Consider the following 15,338-nt stretch of genomic DNA (forward strand, 5'->3'; position numbering starts at 1 on the left):
GACCAGAAATAGAGAAGAAATAACTATAAATAGTAGCCTATATAACTTAAATGGAAGATTTCAAACATAGAGTTTTGACAGAGATCAAAATTTGGGTTGATAATCGTACATTATCAGTAACCCAATGCTTGACCGTAGTGATTAAAAACGTTCAATGCCTGCTACAGTCTGTGTGATTTCGGCAATCCTATCCACCTTATTTTGCAACACGGAAGTAAATACGATGTAGTATTTCCTTCTAATGTGTTAGACGTCCGTTTCGCTAGCCAGTAGGTAAGAAGCCATGTTGTGGGAGCACGCACAAAACACTATTAAACACCGGGATGGTTAATATTTATCACACCCGCGGAGTGGCCTGACATCTTATGAGATCATTTTCAATTATTTTGTGCTGTGACTCAGAGTAGACGGGTCTTCGATGAGCGTCTCAGCAGCTCCTTTAACAAATGCCATCTCTGCATATGCTGTGAGTTTGGGTTGCTTATGACGTTCATATGGGAACTCAATGTGCGCCATTTCACCAGATTTGTAACGTAAATTATCTATAAACCTACTCCAAAACAGGAGAATACAGTGTGTGTGTGTGTTTTGATGTCCATGTTATTGTTCAAGAAATTACAGTGGCTGTAACATTTTTATCGTAAAGAAGTGGCCAAATATTAAAGGGATGATCTTCCGTGGGTATGCCAGTAACGAAGTGGAAAATTTTGGCGGTTTCTCACAAATGTGTCCCTCAAATATACACAAGAGAAATACATAAACTATTGCTGCGTTTAGAACATTAATAACATCATTTATCATACACCGATTCACATGTACTGCATCGTGTCACACATTAAGCATGTGCGTGCAAAGAACTCAAAATGACAATTGAACATTTAATGCAACAGATACACTTTTAACTTTTTGACTAAAACATAAAAATATGGACGTGGTCATGGCTAGGGAAAAGGGGCCAACCTGGCATGACAATTCTGCAAATGGAGCTTGAGGGAAGTACGTTTAATTTTTAGCGGCATGACGTGTTAATCAATACCCCATTTCATCTATCTTTGGTTGCAAGACCTTGACAACGGCCATCTTTGAACCTCTCTCTCTGTATGACGGCCACCGTTTAGGAGCCACGACCATAGAAATCTCCACGATTGGTCATCTTTCATCTGGGACAGCCCAAAATCATACAGTGTGTACCGGGCATTACATGGAGAGAGTAAAATCCTGTCGATTTGCTTTATTAATCAAATTTATTCCTGATATTTAGGCTCTCAGTCTGTGTGTTTCTTGGGCACTCAGTCTGATGGTTTGATTGGTTAGTGGTACTATTTTCACTGATAGAAGAAAAATTTCTTAAATGTAAGTTATTCAATATTAATCTTTTATAAAGCAATTTTGTCTACCTGTATAAGCTGTTTAACTGTTAAGTTGCCATTGATTTCTACACTTATTCTCACTTAAAACTTTTGCCTATATATTTTTTTCTTTTTCTGTTTTTGTCTGTCAGTATTTTTTTTTCACCTTTTGATTATTGCTGTTGCCTGTGTTATTGTAGTCATTATGTGAGTATTAAAGTGATTTTCATTTACAACCTATTTAGAGGTCGTTTTAGACATTTAAAAAAAATAGTTGAATTGTTAAAAAAAGAAATAAAAAAATCACCATGTTGGGTCAAACATTTAACCCAGGGTCAAAACAACCAAGTGCTGGGTTTGTCCCTTTTCAACCTAGCGCTGGGTTGCCAAATGACCCAAATTGTGGTTTTTAACCCTGCATTTGTATGCCATCCTAATCAAATGTCCTAGAACCTGATGGAAAATTATTTACTTAAAGCATATATTTATAGCTCACTGTCAAGTTACATTTACACTAAATTCTGCAGAAAAATGGACCTCAAGAGCCAAAGTTGATGAAACTAAAGTTTGAAACAACTAAGTATCCTCTGGTGCTCTTCTGTAATTTTTTACTGAAAAATGTGTCATTGGAAATGAATGGGAGACAAATTTCATCTAGTGGAAACTTTTGGTTCTGTGGCCAAACAAAATCTTACTGAAAGCTCATTTTTTGAGATATCAAGCTCAAAAGTGGAACAAAACTTGTTTAGATTTTCAAACAATACATGTAAAATCTTGTTACTTTTTTTTAAGTTCACTTTTTTCGCTTCAGCAATAATCTGCCAAGTGTCGTCTTTGAAAAAAGATCAAACTTAAGTCTGTGCTCTAAAGCATTCAAGATTTATGACAGTTTAAGTTGGACATTTAATTTTTAGTTCTACGCTGAAAAAGTGAATACATGTATTATAAATACAGCGTAAATATAATTTAGTATTAAAAAAATCCCCTAAAAATACAAAATATTAAATAAAAAACTTTTATCAAACTAAAATATAGTACATTTATTTCATAAAAAATAATAATAATAATAATAATTCTGTACTTTTTGACCGACCTGCGAAGAGCAGGTTAAGTTAGTAAGGCAAATTCACCTCAAACTCAATAAGCGCAGGGTTATATTTGAGACTCTTCCCCCAATCCTTGTAACTTTTGGCATCTCTGATACCCAAACTTCCACTGCTGGAGCCGGCGTCTCCACCCTTCACAAAGCCAAAGACATCCTCAATAGCACTGTTGGACTGATCACGAACTGTGGAAAATAAAATAATAATAAAAGTTGAATTTTAACTTAAAGTATAAAACCAAAAGAAGAAAAGAAAATGCATGGGGCTCCAAGTTACGTACTCTCATTCATTGTTCCAAATTTTTTACATGATTTTTCTTTTGTTGTCAGTTTGACATTTTTGTCCAATGTCAGGCCCAAAGAATGACCAAGGCAACCTCCGATCTCTTGCGCAGTTTTTTCTAATAGTGAAAAGAATGTGGGAAATGGCACAAGTACCAATTAGATTTTCTAACTTGAATAGAGTTAGCTAAATACAGTTGAGTCATTTATTTTAGATACTTCATTTGGGTTGTATATGTAATTTACTTACCATTTCTTTTCATGGCATTCTTGTTCACAACAGCAACATAATCAAGGACCCCACCCATGGTTCCCTCTGTGACATAGTGTGTACCATATTCATTGAAGAAACTGGAATATGCACCGAAACTGTACTGGTCTGGCAGATCACCCAGAGCCCAGAGCATGTCCTCATCCAGAGTCAAGTCTTTGCTTCTCATCTTAAACTGAGCCGTTTGTACTGTTGACAACAGCCGGACAAAACCCATCTCCTAAACATGAAAAGGAAACATGCAAAAATGTTGAGATGAATGTGTACAGTTTCCAAGTGGTTATCCAGACTGTATAGTTTCACCATTAAATATCTGCATAGGTCAGACAAACAAAATAGTTATTTAAAAGAGTCAAACTTGTGCAATTGTTTGAGTCAGTGTTCGGGATGCTCAAGCAAACAGAAAGCAATGTTTTCAAGTGTTCATTTGAAGTGCTTGTGCTGAATGTTACACTCTCATAGGAAAATGAAAATCCATACTATCTCTTGGTTTAGCTGCCGTGTATAGACCTCCAGGGCCCTACATTGATTTCCTAAAAGAGTTTGAAGATTTTCTCTCAGACCTATTGTTCAGGGGCGGCGTTTACATATGGCAGTCTCCTGATCTGTGTCAGCTTCTCAGTGCACCCAAACACACTAATGAACTAGAGGAAATGACTAGCAGTATTTGCACCATTTTCTCTAATACATTAGAAACTGTTGCTAAATAAACTAATCTCTGCATCTAAACCAACAACACGTTTTTTTCCCCCCACATCAATCTATACCCTTACGAAAAATAAGTTTATTCAAGTGTGTAATTAGTATACTTCTTTTAACCTGTTAAGCTGCAACCCCACTTTTGAAAAATCCCCAGAAATGACATACCCAAACTAAAACAGATACAGTTCATGAACCCTTTGCACTAAAAGCACAAGTATGATCTCATTTGAAAGCTGACACCTGGTAGTTTATTGTAAATGTAGAATTAATTATTGTCATAATGATTTTTTTTTTTTTTAAATAGCTTCAAAGTTTTGTAAAGTTATTAGAATTTTTTTTTTATGAAACATATTAATGAAAATAAAATTGAAGTTGGCACTGGAGCAATCTAGAAATGCACTACAGCTAAAGCCACATGTCTGACCATGTTATATTTAAAATATGAAGATAATAAGTCTAAAACTCTGTATTTAGTTAAATGTTTTTCAAGATCATGTCATGACTTTATTTTGATTAGGCTACTCTAAAAATGCTACTGATGTTTAGTCGTCGTCTAAGCATCCATTCAGTATATTGTCTCTATTGTTTTGTGGTGCAAACGAGCCCCATTCAGTCTCAGTCTCCCCCTGCACACATTCACACCTCTCCAGACTGGTTATGGCTCGAAATATGCATTTCTTTTGTCTGCATTATAGTTACTAACGACTGGCTATTCACAGGGTTTTAATCCCTAATTTCTTTTATCAAAGTTCTCACTTCACATTTGAAGTGCACTAAATAGTGGTCAAATGCACTAAAACATATCAGTAAGCATTCTTATTTAGAACAAAATTCATAAAAGAATAACCCCTGGTGGCAGGTGCACCTGGGCTAGCTAGCATGTTAGCTTAGCACACCATCAATACACGACCATTTATGAGATTAAAACCATGTTTGTGCTCCAAACTTACTTCATAACGCAATCGAGTGTTTTAAATAATCTTCTGTGATATAATTTGGCTTCAGATAAAAAAAAAATCAGACAGAAAACATTATTTATAGTTTTATGCACGATGATAAAGTCTATATCGATTAGCATTACATTATAAATATAATATAAAATATAAAATACCTGGCATGGCTTGAAGAACACAGGCAAATCAAATATCATAGCAAACATGTTTATTGTCTTCAAAACATCTTTTATCTGCATATTACAGCGATCTCTGTAGGTTTGTGTGTAGCAGTGACGTCCTGGAATGTCACATGATTATGGCTCTTCTTCATGTCCCATATATGGATTATTTTTTGTGCATATAGCGCCCTCAGGCTATTGGTATGAATTGAAAACACTGCACATCTCAGTAAGAAGCGATCATAATGATTACATCGACGCATTTGGGTATAAATTCAATAAATATTATTCCTGTCTTTAGAAATATGACGTGAATCTATGAGAATATATCAATATTTCTCCAAGTTTGCACATTTTTGAGCTAAAAGCCCTGAAGGACGTTGTTTTGTGTATCGCTGTCATGACGACAGCACGGGAGTTTTTTATGAATGGAAGCGACTGACGCGCATAATTCATATTAAAGGTATGGACTCATTTTTTCATTTCATAATTCCTGACACAAATTAAGACATAACTGTCACTATAAGTTTCTCAGAATACAATAGTGGTCAAATACTGAAACTTGAGTATTATATCTTTTTAATGATGTATAGTTTGTCAAGGTATAACATTAAATCTGATAGTAACTTTGAACTATATAAATAAAAAAACGCTTCAGTGCGCCCACGCACTGGTGAAGCTTAACAGGTAAAAAATAACTAAAAAATAAGAAAGGATACTTTCAGTCTACTTTTTATGTAGAAATATACTTTATGTAGTCCTCAGAAATATACTTTATGTAGTCTTAACTTGATGTAGTATACTTGACTTATACTGACAGAAAGGTCTATGTATTTTTGGACTATACTGTACATGTACTCAATCTTTTGATCAAAATACAGTATAAAGTATAATGAAGTATTCTACTGTACTTGGCTTGTAGTTGTTTAATCTTTTAAATACATTCTTCACAAAGTTTTACATACTGTCTTATAAACTTACATTGTTTGAAAATATTGGTTTATAAAGAAAACATATATGTCCCTTATTCTGAGTATCTGGATTTATTTCAAGTCTACTTTACTCTTTCCCCGCCACTGACTGACTTTTCCTGCTATCCAAGTTTTCACTGTTATACGATAGGGGGCGCTATTACTTCTGAGAGAGAACAGAATATCTGGATCAAAACACAGGTGAAGAAGAAGAAGGTCTAACTCATGAAGAGGAAACACTTGCTTTGGGGGTGTTAAAATAATACATAAATAAAAATGCGATTTTCTGAGCTTTTTGTTTAATATGTTCCTTTTTTATGAAACTTACACTCATTCAAGTGTTGATAAAATGGATGCATGAAACTAAAAGTTTTCAAAATGTAAAGTTAAAGGTGTATTTCAAGTATAAAACATTTAAACCTAAATAGGAACATAGTAGTACATACTGAAAGTGCAAAAAAAAAATATATAGGAATAGTAAACTATAAGTATGATGTTATGAATAACTGCAGTATAAAACTACTAAACTAGTAGTTTACTGAGAGTATACTTCAAAAGTGTACTTGTATAAACTAAAACATTTACTACAAGTTTTAAAATAGTAAACTACTAGTATACTTATAAGCTCACTTGTAGTACAGATGCAGTACAAAGGAGTTGTGAACTAGTTGTGCACTTAAAGTTTATTACTACTACAGTTATTATAGTACACCTAAACGTGTACTTGATATACTAAAAAGTGGGCTAATTTAGTCCCATGCAGTATTGAAATAGGACACTTACAATTTACTAGTAAATTGATATTACTTACTACATAAAGTATACTTAGAAATATACTTGAACATTACTTAAGTATACTTCATAAAATGAACTAGAAGTGTACTTCTTTTTCGCAAGGGGATGATCAAAAGCATCCTTAAATTCTACAGCATTCTTAGTGGCCAGGAGAGACATTACAAGACAGAAGTGTCAAATACAGCTAGTGGCTTGGAGAATCTTAACAAGCTGGAGGCTTTTCAAACAAGCCCAAATATGCAACTGTTAGTCTCGAAATAAGCCCCCCCCCCCCCCCCCCCCCAACCAGCCACTGCCCAAATATATAAGTGACTTCTTGAAGAACAAAAAAAGCCGTTTTTAATATGCAGACTTGGTAACACTGGTACATGGTGACAATAAAGAGAGTTGAGTTGATATCCAAAATGTATAACTTTACCTTATTATTGTATTGTGTTATGTTGCTGAGAAACTTGTATGCGGTACTAACTTCCCGACCAACTTCCACATAAGCGACTCTCAGTGTTATACCAAAGCTGGCGGATCCTTCTGTCTGTCTTGCCCTGAGAAAGCTAACGGCATCCTCATGATAGTCTGACGCCTCCTCAGTAGTTGCTTGTGCCTGGAGAGGACGAAAGCACAGTCAGCGGATGCGTCTCAGTCGTAAGGTTGCATAGTTAGGCTGTGTCCTTCTTTACCCAGTCCCACTCAGCATTAAACACAAGAACGAGTCCGCGTGGGCCTTACTAGGATACAGCCTTCCGACTGAGAAGAACCCAATATGTGAAATTCAGATTCTTTATAAATAATTCAGATCAGTTCAATTTTCATCTGTGTTCACTGAGATTTCTATTTAAGGATTGTTTGATTGGTGGCATAAAATGCTACATAGTCATTCTCAGCAAACAATGCCATTTATGTGCTATGTGTGTCCCCAATAACTTACTAATAATGATAGGATTATGCTACAAACAAAAGAGCATGGATTAAATTCTGGAAATGCATGAACATGTTAATAAAAAATGTAAACTCTGAACTAAACACAAATTGACCCAACTGTTCTAACCACACATTTAAGATTCGGGTTACTAGTTTAAGAATCAGCCATTGAGAAACCCATATTGGTTAAGCAATAATTAGTTTAAAAACATGAAAATTTAACACAGTAGTTTTTTTATTTGCAGTCTGAACCAAGTTGGTGGCCTTAACGTACAAAATATGACAATAAAATATGAAAAAAAGTTTAGTGCCTTTGTTGTCTCGCTTTCAGTTACAATATCCCTAAATAAATATGTCAGAACAGTGTCCATTCTGATTATGTATTGTAAGAGGTTGCATTTTGCTTAAAGCCAAGTTTAGGATAAATTATCCAAATGTCCATATTTGCTTCATGATTGGTATTGTAAGCCTTCTAAAGCCATTGCATAGATCTATGAGAGGAACAGGTTCGTATTAACCTTTGTTTTCAAACAGAAAATATGATTTCTTGAATGTTCTAACGTAATTATTTCTACTAAAATGATGATATAAAAAAAACCCACACACACACTCATGTGCAGCATAATAAACATTGAAAGTAATGAAGTTCTGTTCTGCCAAATTAAGGAGCCAGAGATATCAGCGCTTACCATTATCTGATATGTGAGGAAGTTGTATGGTTTCCGGTAATATTTTTCAGCATCATCATAACTGAGGTGTTCACAGAAGGGGTCGTACGTGAGTTTCCGCCACTCTCCGTTATAGATGTATTCACACACACCTCCAAAGTATCTGGGGTCCAGAACATGATTCATGAAAGCTCCAGTTAAAGCATTATATCTGAGGGAATGAAACAAACAATAATTCAGGATTCGGATACATGTTGTACTTGTAAACATAAATCTAGATTATCTGCCAAATATGTAATTTTCCACTTGGGCAGGATTCCTGATATTTAGCATTAAAAGCACACTATGTTGTCATCATGTGCTCTCCCTCATGTCATGTGGGTCCAAATATCTGTAGATGTTTTGAAGAATGTTGTGAAGCAAACCGTATTGGAGACCATTGACTTATTATACAGTAGATCTGAATAATATTGCTTCAGATACTGAAATGCAAGTAACTACTTGTACATTGATACTGAAACAACTCTGGAAATGCATAAATCAAGATAATAGACAGATTAATTTTCAATTTTATATGAATGGATAAGGGAAAGTGTAGAACTGGTCATCAACATAATTACATATGACACATGCAAACATACATGTTTTCTTAATAAATAAGCTCCATAAGCTGCAGTTCTTGTCTTAAAGGTGATATCTCTAATAAAACATATTTCCAATGCTGAATAGCACGGTGTTTCATTATTAAAATAAACGTCACGTGTGCATTTCCGCATCAGTCTCCTGCTTCTCACCCTTGAGTGGCTTTATCAGCTCCTGGGATGATCAACATGTCGGTACATTTGGTTTCTCTTCTATTCAACACTTCACAGCCGATCTCATCGTTCTGACTTACACAGTCTATTTCATCATTGCAACGGAGCTGCTGTCCAATACACCGTCCTGTGAGACAAACACATTTGAAGAGGACCTATTATGCAAAATTCACTTTTACATGGTGTTTGAACGTATGTGTCGGCAGTGTGTGTACTAAACCACCCAATAATGCTAAAAATCCACCCACTCCTTTTTTCATGCCCATAAATCATAAACAATGTCTCAGAATAAGCCATTTTCAGTTTCTATGCAATGTGACATCACACATGCTTAGGCCCCGCCCACGGCTGCTGACAGACCCGCCCTGTTAGCATAGGCTCCGCCCCTCAGTGAGCTGTACACAGTCCGCCATGTTTATCTCGTCGCCAGAGCATTTAACAGCAGCATTCAAGTAAGAAATGTATTCTTATTAAAGCTACTGAAGTTATTCAGTCAAAAGCAGTGAGTGGTTTTCTGTTTTTCTCTTGTTGTTTGATTCATATTAACAGCATTTACCGCAGTAGGTCCTGTATATTACGCTGCTGTCACTTTAATACACAGATCTAATATACACATGCGATTTCTTTCCCTTCTGTTCACGTTCACAGACATAACCGACTGTTTATATGAACCTTGTGTGTTTTTGACATAACCTTGTGTGTATGTGGACAGTTTAAGCACAATAAGACGTGAAAGAGAACTTAGTTTAAAGGTGCCATGTGTAAGAATTGAGGTAAAAATATTCTAAAAATGAGCTACACGCATCAAAAGAATGAGAAGAAATAAGGACGATGATGTCATTTAAAAAAAATGACAAGTTATAGTGCTGCAGAGATATCAACCTGAATTAGCATGCTAAATTACTAGCCACAGCCCAACAGGTGTCATAATACCAGTTTCGGCCATGGGAGGTGGTATGCGGGCAACATAACATAACCACCAGCCAAACTGCAATACACGAATAACTCGCGAATAACTCGCACGGCTTGTGACGGCTTGAACCTGATGTCAGTCGTGTGGAAAGTACAGCCCACTACTACATTTCAGTTCAGGGAAGAGAGCGGAAGAATGGCTGAAGCCCTTGCAAGAGACCCTTACCACCACCACAACCACCCGCTGTTTTTCTTGCCAACTACGTGACCTATATTATGTTTATTAAATGGCTTTCCTGAGGTAAATCTGATATAATTGTTCTCCAGCTATGTTATTGACCTCTTCACGCTGATAAAAAACACTGATTGATCAATATTATGTATGAGGAATACATTTCGGTAAGTTGTAGCCTACTGTATCTTTCAACAGTGTTCGTGTTTTTAGCGCAATTTTCCACCGGACAAAATTGCGATTGTTAACTCATGATTTCTGTTCTGTCTGTGCGCACCAAACTTGCACTTCTATCTCCTCCTCAACCAGACCACCTAGAGACTTCGGGTTTTCGGCATTATGTTAAGGAAGGTCTAATCATTATATAGATCAGTGGTCGGAAGCCTCGGAAGCGAGTATATTTAAATATTGAATTATTTAATTGTATTAACTGCCCTAATAACGTTAAAACATCATGAAAATAAAAAAATGACATGACAACTAATCGTTATAAAATCATTATTTATTTTATTAAAAGTTAAGAATCCAGGTTTGTTTATCAGTACCATAGCAACGCTAACTTCCGTTGGGATTTTCGGATAGAAACCGTCCGTAGCCTTTCGCAAGAGTTCAATTTTTTGAACGCATCCGGATGGCCAACGGACACGATTTTTTTCGCACCGCACTCGTTCGCACCTGGTTCGGACCCATTCGCATGCGGTCTGCAAATCTCCATAGGAAATGAATGACTTCGGGTCGTTTCGCTGCCGTATCGGAGCTGATTTCAACTGCCAGTGTGAAGGCGGCGTTAGTGTTGTGATCCCATGACGTCAGAAAATTGCGCTAAAACACTCACTGAGTTTTTATTACTTGTTTTACTATTAGCTAGTAGAGATGATCGGTTCACGTGCGCTAGGGATCTGTCGTGTAACATTTACAAACGCCAAAACGGTATTATAAAAAATATATAAAAGTGACAGAATCTGAGAGCTGAGATTTTTTTATATCATAACTAACCTGCTCTGTCGGTCTCCGTGTCCTCTTTGCTTCGCGATTTTTCTGTGCGTGAGAAAATTGATGTGTGGCGTGAGAGCGTGTGAAAAGTGTAAATTGCGTGTGTCTCACGGTGAATGCGTGAGAGTTGGCAGCTCTGGTTACGTTGGCGCTAGCTTGGTCAACATCAGCGAATGCTGTCTGTCATATTAATGTAATTCAAACTAACAATAAAATTGTAATATGAGCAAAACGAATATGAACATATTCACTGGTAAAGGTGAAGGGGAGTAGCTTGAAGATGTCATATTTCAAAATCACTTGACATCATCAACCAACGTTCCTCTGGAGTCAAAACGTCCTCTATTAGGAGTTGGCTCAGCTTCGGCTATGGCTCTAGGGTCGTTGTGAAGGTAGGGGCGGAGCATAGAGACTATGCCGTTTCTCGGTTGTTACTCTAGAGTAGACCAACTCACTTTCTGGAGGTATACTGCCCCCATCTGGTATGGAATGTGGAGTATGAATTGATTTTTTGGCACAAGGCACCTTTAATACTCACGCGACGCGCCGTCTGACACTTTCTGTGCACTCAGAAAACCATATATCAGAAGTTTAGACTGATATGGCTTTAAAACATATGCAGATAATAAACTTTCATCATGATGAAGAACTGCAATGTCATGTGAGCATGAGCAATAGAGATGATAATCAAATCCATTGGTTTTTGGCAGAGTATCCGAGGCTCCGCCCTCTTCTGGAAAGGGGGGCGGGGACTCAGCAGCTAATTTGCATTTAAAGACACATGCACGAAAACAGCATGTCTTTCCTTCCACACTGTAAAATGTAATATGTTGACTTTACTTAGAAAAGGTGAGGAAACCGATTGCCTTAAAATTTCCAAGTAAAGTAGTGTATTAATGTTGTTTATCAAGTATACTCAAGCACTCTTGAATCAAAATCATTAGTTGTGTTAACTTCTCATTAGAGTTCACATTACTAGGAAAATATCAGGAAACCGATTGCTCTAAAAAAAGCAAGTAAAGTGAAATAGGAATAGTATGTGGTACTGACAAATGCTTAGTTAGTATAGTTCACTTACACAAGAGTTCCAGTAACTAAAAAATAACTGTAGAGAGTACTTGATAATTTACTTTAAATGAAATGTATTTGTCACCATGGTTGTGTTTTGCATGCTGAATGATGAAGTCTGTGTGAGTCAAGCATGATCAATTACAAGATTTTCACAAATATAGAGCAATTATATAAACCCAATTAACTGTTTCAGAAGGTGTTTAGGCATAAACAGTAGCAACAAAATTATAAAAGATCACTAATTGACACGTTACATTATACACCATTCATATTTTCTCTCACACACACAAATAAATATATATATATGTGTGTGTGTGTAGTATTACTTCTCTTTCTTTGACACTAAACAACTGATTTATTGTTGCATCACTGCATCTATAGAAAGAGAATCATAATAAAGAAAATATAGTTCCAAGTGCCCAACCAAAGGGATCACTAATCGCCATAATGGTGACTAAAAATATTTTAAGAAAATCAAAATCAATTTATGAAGTCAACTTATGTTACGTTCTTACAAATTTTTCAGTTGTATTGGCAATTCAACATTCAAGATTACTTTGGGAAATGAGTGAATGCAAACAAAGACAAATAACTGCAGAAGTGGAGGGAATGAGTGAAAGGTCCATTAAGAATTTCCCTGCCTCAAAAACCACACTCAAACCAATCAATTAATCTTAACTTGGGTTTTCTGAGTAAATAAAACATAGTATGTGAATAGTACAGATTACTAGATTTTTACAATTAAGTTAAGACATTAAGTAAAGTTAACTAAAAAGTTTTAGTAAGAACCACTATTGGATTTTACAGTGCACTCAAAAATGGGCTCTGAGGACACCTGAGACATACACACTGACAAACGTGTAGAAAAAAAGGCAGGCAGAAATATTTACCAGCAGGCCCACAAGCAAACATGTCCCCACAGTAGTCTTCCTGGAGTTGGCACTCGTCCTCTTGTGGACATTGTCTTACGTCCCACTGACTGTGAACACACTCCTGACCACCGAACTGAGACGGCCGCTCCAAGTACTGGAAGCGAAACTGTGAAACATCACAAACGGTTTAAATATTTATTCTCAATGCACATCAGCTTATATGCGTGTTACCAGCAATATGATCACTTTAAAATGTTGCTTATGTTTGCATTACAGCTACACTCGTTTGTTGGACAGCAAATCTCCTATAATACACGATGTCCACTGGAGAGAACAGATATTTTTAATTTATTTTAACCTCATTTCAATGAACAACAACAGGCTATCTTTTCCATATTTGTTGGTTTAGATGAGTGTCTATAAATATGTGTTTACCGTCTTGTCGCTACATGTGTTACAGGGTGACCAGTCCGTCCAGCTCTTGAGTTTACAGTCGACAGGAGGGGGGGTATCGACTCCTCTGGTGTGTCTCGAAGATGCATTAGCCCTGAAGAGACACAATATGTGAAGAGTACAACATGAAAAAAGCTCCTAAAAGTACAGTATCTATTACCTGTTGCTTGATGATTCATCAGTTAATCTGGCAGAAACATGGAAACTGAAACATTCTAGAAAAATTCCAAATGCACAAACAGAAAACAGAAATCGGCACATAGCTGAGATGGTTGGTTGGAGATTGATCTGAGACCTAGGTCCAGTCTACACATTGTTTGTCAGTATTATTAATGATTGACAGGATTTGGGGGAAAATAATCTCTAGTCACTTTTGCCCAGAATGCTCCACCTCTAAGCAAATACATGACAAGTTTTACATGGAGAATTAGGGTTGACTGGCATTGAGTCAAAATAAACAGTAATTATTACCAGATTGTATTCTGGCCATTATAAATGCAGATGTCACTTTGCACACATAACAAATCTGTAAAAAAACGAATAATGGCAGAAAATTACCATTTTCTTTAACCCTAAGGCTTTACCACAGCACACATTTACATATTGTTGTGAGATTGTCTTTTGTCCATGTTAAGTTACCGTAGTTTGGGTATGCTAACCACTAGAGGGCACTGTATGACTATTATTGATGGAGTCCAACGGATGGCTTATGCTACTCTGTGTTGTAGTAAAATAATAAAAACACTCTTGAATAAAGACAACGAGCCGTGTCTTACCTGATATCATGACATGGTGTCAGAATTAAGGACTTCAAGCCGACATTAAGAGCAAAATGGCAAAGTTTGGACCTCCCGAGCCGTTCGATTTCTCGCAGCCAGCGGAGTGGCTTACATGGCGGCAGAGATTCTCCCGGTTTAGAGTCGCATCGAAACTGGACAAAGAGAGCAGTGAAGTGCAGGTGAACTCGCTCTTGTACTCGATGGGGAGAGATGCCGAACCTATTTACGGCTCGTTTGTGTTTCCTGCGGCAACCGAGGCCATGCCACATCCAGAGTATGAGTTTAATCTAGTGATGCAGAAGTTTGATGAACACTTTGTCCCGAAAAGAAACGTTATTCACGATCGCGCCTGTTTTCATAAGCGGAACCAACGGGCCGGTGAGACAGTTGAAGCTTTCGTGCGGAGCCTGTACGAGCTCGCGCAGCACTGCGAGTTCGGTGCGGGGAAGGACAAGCAGATCCGGGACCGGAACGTCATCGGAATAATGGACAAAGATGTTTCGCAAAAACTCCAGCTAGAGGCGGACCTGACTCTGGAGAGAGCCATCCAGCTTGCACGGCAAAGTGAACAAGTGAAACAGCAAAGTGCTGTTTTTTTATTGGAGAACTATTCCTGAGAGCAACCACAAAGTCAAAGCCGAACATCATTGAGGAGTCAAACCCCGATACTGACTGGGATGTAGAGCTACTTGTGAATGGCAGTCCGGTGGATTTTAAAATCAACACAGGTGCTGATACCACCGTTATGACTGAAGAGGCTTTCAGCAAACTACGTCAAAAACCAAAACTGAACAAGTCCAGGCCAACAGTGTACAGCCCAGGCGGAAAAGTCCGATGCGTGGGTAAGTTCCTTGCCACCACTACATACAAAGGTCAGAAATACGAATACTGGATTACAGTTGTAAAAGGACAGTATGTTAGTAACTTGTTGGGCAAGGCAGTGGCAAAGCACATGGGGCTGATAGCAAGAGTCAATGCTATCACTAGTGACTTAACAAGTGATGTGTTCGGGGAAATAGGACTACTGAACTGTGAGCCT

General features: G+C 37.1%; 2 protein-coding genes across 2 annotated transcripts in view; one reads left to right on the forward strand and one right to left on the reverse strand.

The window, feature by feature from the left end:
- c8a (complement component 8, alpha polypeptide) overlaps window positions 1-13,857 on the reverse strand; it is an 18,729-nt gene extending 4,872 nt beyond the window's left edge. Inside the window, exons 1-9 of the mRNA XM_079876545.1 lie at window positions 13,681-13,857; window positions 13,503-13,614; window positions 13,086-13,233; window positions 8,967-9,114; window positions 8,194-8,383; window positions 7,005-7,187; window positions 2,984-3,224; window positions 2,733-2,852; window positions 2,480-2,637 (exon numbers count right to left, since the gene is read on the reverse strand). Of these exons, the coding sequence (XP_079732671.1) occupies window positions 2,480-2,637; window positions 2,733-2,852; window positions 2,984-3,224; window positions 7,005-7,187; window positions 8,194-8,383; window positions 8,967-9,114; window positions 13,086-13,233; window positions 13,503-13,614; window positions 13,681-13,781 (1,401 nt within the window). The 5' untranslated portion in view covers window positions 13,782-13,857. The remainder of the gene's footprint in view (window positions 1-2,479; window positions 2,638-2,732; window positions 2,853-2,983; window positions 3,225-7,004; window positions 7,188-8,193; window positions 8,384-8,966; window positions 9,115-13,085; window positions 13,234-13,502; window positions 13,615-13,680) is intronic.
- Window positions 1-15,338, forward strand: part of LOC307161679 (uncharacterized protein) — a 396,018-nt gene that overhangs the window by 26,152 nt on the left and 354,528 nt on the right. The gene's annotated exons all lie outside the window — the stretch shown is intronic.

This window comes from Squalius cephalus (genome assembly GCF_949319135.1).
Source record: "Squalius cephalus genome assembly, chromosome: 7".
In the NCBI taxonomy this organism is placed as follows: domain Eukaryota; kingdom Metazoa; phylum Chordata; class Actinopteri; order Cypriniformes; family Leuciscidae; genus Squalius; species Squalius cephalus.